Source organism: Leuresthes tenuis, unplaced genomic scaffold (assembly GCF_036924035.1).
Source record: "Leuresthes tenuis unplaced genomic scaffold, fLeuTen1.0.hap1 SCAF_23, whole genome shotgun sequence".
Taxonomy (NCBI): domain Eukaryota; kingdom Metazoa; phylum Chordata; class Actinopteri; order Atheriniformes; family Atherinopsidae; genus Leuresthes; species Leuresthes tenuis.
The window spans coordinates 21,157,627-21,164,754 of NW_027325377.1; the positions used below are offsets into that span (position 1 = coordinate 21,157,627).

A 7,128-nucleotide genomic window follows, 5' to 3' on the forward strand; every position below is an offset into this window, starting at 1 on the left:
CATGGCGGTGGAATTTGATGATAGATCCTCTTTTCGAAACCGCATACTGAACCATTAGACCGTCCTCATTTTGCCAAATTGTAGTATGCAGTCTACGAACTTTTGCAAAGTTTGCAGTATACAGAAAATAGCCAGATGGTGTTCCGATTTGGAAAAACACACTTTCTCCCATAACGCATTGCGCCGGTGCGGTCTCTAACCCCCCCCCCCCTAAAAAAAAATAAAAAAAATTAGCGGACCAAGTTGTTCCTGCACGCCGCTGAAAGCTGCAAATGTAAGTAATCCCTATCAGTTTTATTCACTTTAATACTCAGGATGAAGCTTTTTAGCATTGGATGTAACATATAGAAAGGATAACTAAGTGAGTTAAGTATAATAGTCAAACTTAATATCAATACAAAACTCTACTGTAACATTCACATATATTTAGACAAAATTACATTATATTACATTATATCATATTATATCATATTATATTATATTAAATATATACAGGGTGCGATTTGATGGTGGGGATGTCCTACTCTCTGCGGAATTATTTTCTTCCTCGGTGGGGACAAAATTTATCCCCCTCACCTAGAATATTTTCACCATTACATCGTAATTATTAATAACCAAAATACAAAGGGCCCGTGTTCATTTTGATTTTGCTGTGATTTTGATCTACCGAGAGCGAGTCAGAGGCGTCGCAGAAAGCAGTTTTGTTTTGAAAACCAACCGGATATTTTTGCGTTTCAGAAGTCCAGCTTCCTGTCCGCGTCAATCGCGCCAAAAGAAAAGCTTAAATCAAAAGCTTAAATCAAATGGAGAAAAAATTAAAAGAATCCAGAGCAGCATATCGTCATATTTTACTGGACCACAACAAAAAAATACGCTGTTTTCATAGTCTGACCTATAGTCTACCCGATTAACGATGAAAAAAAAGCGAAAATAAACATCTTGGCAGCATATTGTGATATTTCATGTTTTCTGTTGAACTGATATCGGGAAAGAATTAGAATTTAATTTTTATTTGACAAATTAAAAGAATATATTTTGAGAAAATATTTCTGCAAATGCAGTGGTTAAGTTCACGTTCAAAATAGGCCTACCGCCTCCGTTATGGAGCCTAAGTGTAAGGTTTATCTCCACAAGAATCAACAGTTTTCATGTTTTCACACTGTTGTGTGGTAATTTTTCTGAATTAAATGTTTATTTTTTATGGCTTATTTATACAATACAAATTGTTCTTATCTTTACTATGCCTGTGCATTTGTGTGTTGTACAGCTGTTGAAGGGGTCAGCACATCGGGTGGAGGGGCCACTGCTGCTTCCTGAAAGTGTTTTTTACTCATTTATCCAGGTGGTCTCGAACATGGACAGGAAATTTGATGAAAGACTCTGTAAGGAGGTCAGAGGCTACCCACATCTGTACAACCCTTCAGCTTGTTTTTATAAAGACCAAGAGAAGTGCAAAAGTTCGTGGAGGGAAATTGCCCAGACTCTGGGAAAAGAGGAATGGTTTTGTCGAAACAGGTGGAAAGCCTTAAGAGACAGATTTGTGAGGGCAAGGAAGAAGCTGCAGGATAAAGATGCTCAAGTAGATGGGAATACTTCTCTTCCCCACATACATTCCCTCTTGAGCTGGCTCTCAGACTTTGTAAAGCACCGGGAGACAGAACCCAACTTTCTTTCTGCGCACCTTGGAGACACTTCATCTGAAAGGACTGCAAGCAGACCAGAACGAGGTATAAGAAATACAGGTGGTGTCAGCATTTAGTCTATACCTTGAATAAAAATCAGCTATTTTTAATGTAGGCAATTTACATTTATTATCAAATGAAGACTCTAAGAATTTATGTGGGGAAGTTTTTCCTCTTTTTTACACAAACATTTGCTTATACATATGAGTATACTCTTCATATTTTATCTATAAGTGCATGTCTGCACATGTGCAAACAGATTTGTTTTTACAGGGAGCCCAAGAGCAAAAAAATAACTTTGTCAGTGTCATTTCAATTGAAAAAGCATATGTTAATAATATGGTGCTCGTTTGTGGTGTCGCTTTCATCGGTCGTCAGATTCTCATCTGCCTCCATCATGCCTGCGCCTCCTGGTTCCTCCACTACGGCTGATGTCAGCATGTATGTGGCAGATTGCACAGAACAGAAAGGTCGACCAGTATGGGAAGCTGGTAGATTTCATCACATTCGTGACAGAGACGGCTCCTGAGCTTCTCGACTACAAACAGAGGACTCAGCTCATCCTTGGACTGAGAGCAAGGGTAACCATGAGTAATGCATCATTTTTCTGTACGTCCAATGCTATTGTCAAACTCTAGTGTAAAGGTGTAAATTTGTGTTTTTCAGTTAATTCTTGAATTTTTAAAGTGGGACAGAGAGGACAGTAAAGCTTTTCAGGATCATCTCAAAAGTTTCAAGGAGACCGGCACAAACCGTGCGCATGAGGAGGTAAGCAGTGTTGACCTCAGCAGAGGTGGCTTTAACAAGCACCGGTGCCCCAGCTATAATTAACCCTAAAAGCAAGAAAATGCAACAAACCAAAACACTTCTCCTTGGCCTCATCACAGGATCAAAATGAAGAGGTGGAGATCTCCAAGTCTTCTTTTGTGGAGCTGGTTCAAACATTACTGAGAGACCAGGCAGAAAAGGAAACTTTCTTCAAGGTTACTTTCATTGTTTTCATAAGTTGAAGTCACCAGAACACGCACCCAGAGATGTTCATTTGTGAAATGAACATTCTCGTGTGCAGTATGCTAATGTTTGATGAATATGATGCATTTTCTTTGTCAAAAGGAGGTCTTCCCAGCTCAGTATGGAGCTTGTTTTGATACTGCACTGCAGATCTTAGTGTGGGAGATCCTCTACCAACTGGAGGAGTTTGTCCCTGTACCAAGTTTTTCACAGGTATCTTCTAAATCATCTCTAAGCTTTTGAATTTGAGCAACTTAGTGTATATTTAGCTGTTTATGGTAAAAATATATCAATATAGATTGAGGAATCAAAGAACGGTCTGGGATGAAAAATACAGATGTTTGGAGGTGTAAAGAGTGTTGCTGTGTTTAAAAATCTTTTGCAGGTTTTCACAATGTTTGATTTTGCCTCCTGCGACTACGAGTTGGAGCAGTTTCTTCCACATCAAGAACACCTGAAGAGAATTTCGCAGTATCAGCAGCAGCACCAGCAGAAGTTGCCCAAAAGTAAAAATATGTTCATACAGATTCATTTTTACAGCTGCTGCAGCGATTCCTAAACCCCAAACAGCTGATCTGTTTTTCTAAAAAAAAATTGTATAATTGGAAGTTTTTGCCATGAATACTGGGGATCTATGGATATGTGAATTTTCTCGACCCACATCTCCATCTCTTAGCATCTAATCAAAGTCTGCTCTATATAAGCAACACTCACTCTGCTGCACTCATATAGTTAAGAACAAACATCAGGGCTGATAACTCTCACTTACTGAGAGGTAGAATCACAGGCTCACTACACTTGTCTCATCAACTCTCTGCCCTGAATAGAGAGACAGTCAGATGACTGGCCAGCGACTCAGGAGCTGCTCTCGGGCACCGTTTTGGGTGCAGACACACGTTACAGACACAATGTGCTTCCCCAGAGAAATGGCGGACACAGCCTGGAATTGCTTAAGCTGTGATTATGCTTGTTGCATTCATTGGGCGAGAAAATTGTGATGTCAATCAACACAGGTCGATAACTGTTTATACCAGGACACCAGGCACGCTCCAGTTTTAACTGCAGTTTTCTTCCTGAACAGTAGGTGATGCTCCTGAGATACTACAGGAATTACAAAACACACTAAATTAATTCTCTGTCTCGCTTGTGATGGCTTCTTCTATAACTTTCTAGAGCTCAGTCCAGATGGCTTATTTTGCTTCTTATGTCTTGTAAAGCAAAAAAGAACATCATATTGGCATGTTAGCAAAGTGAAAAGGTTGATTTCTAGCAGAGAGGGACTTGACTACAACAAAAGGATTTGTATAAGATGGGAACGAGTGGCAACAAAAACTCAAATTTGATGGTTTTGCTGATTATTAATCATTCTTTGTCCTGTGGTAGCGTTTAAATGATTTTCACCATTTCACTAACAAACGTTTTTGTTTCTCAGGTGAATTCACCTTCACATCGGACACTATTCTCTCCACGCTTGCATCTAAACAAACTTTAGTGTGGTCTGGAGATCATACTGATCGAGAGAAGGATCCAGAAAACGGCTGCAGTAAAGCAGTCTCTTGTGATGACGATGCTGACAGCAGTTCAGTTAGTCCAAACTCTCGGGAGCAGGACGATGGACTGTCACCACTCCCTTGTTCTCCGTGTTCTGAAGATGTTGGTGCGTCCAGTGATGGTGGTGAGCATTGTTTGGATTCCCACTGTTGTTGAAGCGTTTACTCTCACTAATATCAGGACTAAATCTTCTCTTGATGTTTTGATTCTGTGTGGGTAAAATCACAAAATCCCTTGTTTTCTGTTGCCAGGGACGGCAGGTGAAGCGGCCTTCCTCCCGACCAGGGTGACTGTTAAACTGGATCAGACTGAAGAAGAGAGCGCAGTTCAACCCTCGTCAGGAGGCACAGCCAATGTCTCAGATTCAATAATTGAAAATGCTGAACGAGCCAGTGAAAAACCCTGCCAGGACTTCGGCAAGTCATCTAAATCTCGCTTGGCTTTGACAACTCGCCGCGGCGTTGATTCGTCAGTACGGCTGTTCAGGTGCACCGAGTGCCACTTGACATACAAATACCGCAGAGACTTGACACGACATTTCCGCATGCACTTCGTCCCACCCCTTGTCTGCAGTCATTGCAATAAGTCATTTAACAGTAAGTACTTGCTTAAAGTTCATCTTCTACATCACAGTGGAGAGAGGCCATATGCCTGTACGTACTGTGACAAGAGGTTCCTAACAAAGCCAGTCCTGAAGTCCCACATCCGCATTCACACCGATGAGCGTCCATATGAGTGTCCTGTATGTAACAAGAAGTTCAGACAGGCATCCCTTCGCACTGTGCACATAAGGATGCATTTGAACGATAAGCCATACCTGTGCAGCACATGTGGTATGGCTTTTCATAGCTCTGGGGCTTTGTTGGTTCATACACGTAAACACACAGGGGAGCGGCCTTACCAGTGCGATATATGCAAAAAACGTTTTGTCCAGTCTTCACAGCTGGTCCAACATCGTAGGTACCATACAGGGGAGAAGCTGTATCGCTGCACATATTGTGACAAATCATTTTTCTGTAGTACAGGACTGAAGAAACACATAAGAACGCACACAGGAGAAAAACCTTTTAAGTGTATAACTTGTAACAAGATGTTTTCCCAAAAGGCCAACCTGAAAATACATGTCAAAGTCCATAAGAACATCAGGCACACGATTGCGTGAGTTTATAGAGACTTTATAGGGAGGTGAGCGTGAACACTTAATCTTAAGTGTTTATTTCAATGTCAGGACAAGTTCCTCTGATGTCTCTTACTGGGGTCAGTCCCTTCTGACGCGTCCATCGGTGTGTGAATGTGTGACAGAAAAAAAGCCCTGAGTTGCCTGTAACATTGTATAAATAAAAAGCAATGCTGTAAGAGTGAATGTGTGAATACGAATTCTAGTGTAAAGGCTCTTTGTGTAACCATTGTGTTGTCTTTTTAAGGACTGACACTCTTCCAGCTTCAGAACTGGACTTTTATTGCCTGAATAACAATATGGAAACTCACTGGTCAGCTCATGGTCAAGCACAGCACTCGTTAGGCACAGCTTCATGAAAGAAAGTCAGCAAATTTAGCTTAGCCTTCGAGTCTCTGTAGAGACAACAGAATATTTGTTTCAGAAAAGAAATGCAACATCATCTTTAGGCTGGACATTGAAGGAGAAGAAAACATCGAGAAAGAATAGGCTCCATGGACATCCACAAACAAACTTTGATTACTGCATCTAATGAGGGAAATGTTGTCATCTGGGATGCGCTTTCTTCTCATGGTCTTTATTATCTAAAAATCAGAGAGAGACCCCGAACACACCTGGCATTGTTGATGGAGCAAGGTCACTCAGGTGTGATCCCTACTAAAAAGGAAGTCAAAGGACTGGATCGGTCTAATCCTACAGAGGAGAAGAATGAAGAGAATGTACGCCCCTTTGTTATATCTTTGAAGACCAGGTAGGTTGCTATTGAAACGGCCACACTGCTAATCTCAGCAGATGGTTACACCAGTGCCTGGTCAGTTAAAGCTAAAGGAGGGCTAAAAGGAAAGTTTAAGGCGGTGGAAAGTAATGCAGTTATTACCTACATGATAACTGATGAATCAGACACTAGTGGCTGGTGACAGTACTGGAAGGATTTATTTGTGGGATATTCAAGATTTTGGATTCAAAACAGAAGCAGATAATGGGCCATTTGAAACTGTAAAAACATGCCGTGTCACTGCAGTCACCTCCTCTGATGGCGTCTTGGCAGGCTTGCCACTGTGAGTTGGTCAGTGTTGCGAAGAAGTCGCATTAAATTATGTTTAGTTTTTGTCTTGTGTTTTTGTTGTTTCGTGGCGTCCTGTTTTATTTTGGCATTTAACTCTTGTTTCAGCTAACTTGCCCCTTCCCCTTGTGTTTCCCTTTGGTCTGATTGTCTGCCCCGCCCTGATGGTTTCCACCTGTTTCCCACGTCCTTGTGTGTGGGTATATATCCTGTGCCAGTCTGTCTTGACTTATTTAGTCAGAGAAAATACGCCAGTCCATGCCACGTTTAATCTCGAATCAGGTTTTGTATTCTTTGCCTAGTCTTTCCCTAGTCTTGCCTAATGTTATTTTGTTTTCCTAGAAAGAGTGATTTTCCATTTATACTTTATCATTAAAGATTGTTTACTTGTACTTTGTCCTCTGAGTCGTGCATTTGGGTTCAAGTCCTAGTTCAGTCGAAACCTTTCCAATACCATCTACTGATATTCCTTATTCATTGGTGTCTGTTCAGACTACCTTGCTTAAAACATTACATAGACACAATACCAACTGTACCCATGGAGCCCCTCCCATATAATGATGTGCCTGGAATTAGGAGAGTGAATGAAATTGTTCAAGAGATTAGTAAATATGAGGCCGAAGGTAAATTTATACAAAGTCTGA

At 41.0% G+C, this 7,128-nt stretch overlaps 1 protein-coding gene across 1 annotated transcript; it reads left to right on the top strand.

Annotated features, from left to right (window-relative positions):
* On the top strand, positions 1 to 6,821 carry LOC140282782 (uncharacterized). The gene is made up of 9 exons (XM_072377344.1): positions 1 to 274; positions 1,268 to 1,727; positions 2,061 to 2,263; positions 2,349 to 2,450; positions 2,570 to 2,665; positions 2,796 to 2,906; positions 3,079 to 3,249; positions 4,077 to 4,368; positions 4,496 to 6,821. Exons 2-9 carry the CDS (start codon positions 1,355 to 1,357, stop codon positions 5,404 to 5,406), a joined length of 2,259 nt encoding a protein of 752 aa, XP_072233445.1. The 5' UTR covers positions 1 to 274; positions 1,268 to 1,354; the 3' UTR covers positions 5,407 to 6,821.
* Positions 6,822 to 7,128: the final 307 nt, after the last annotated feature.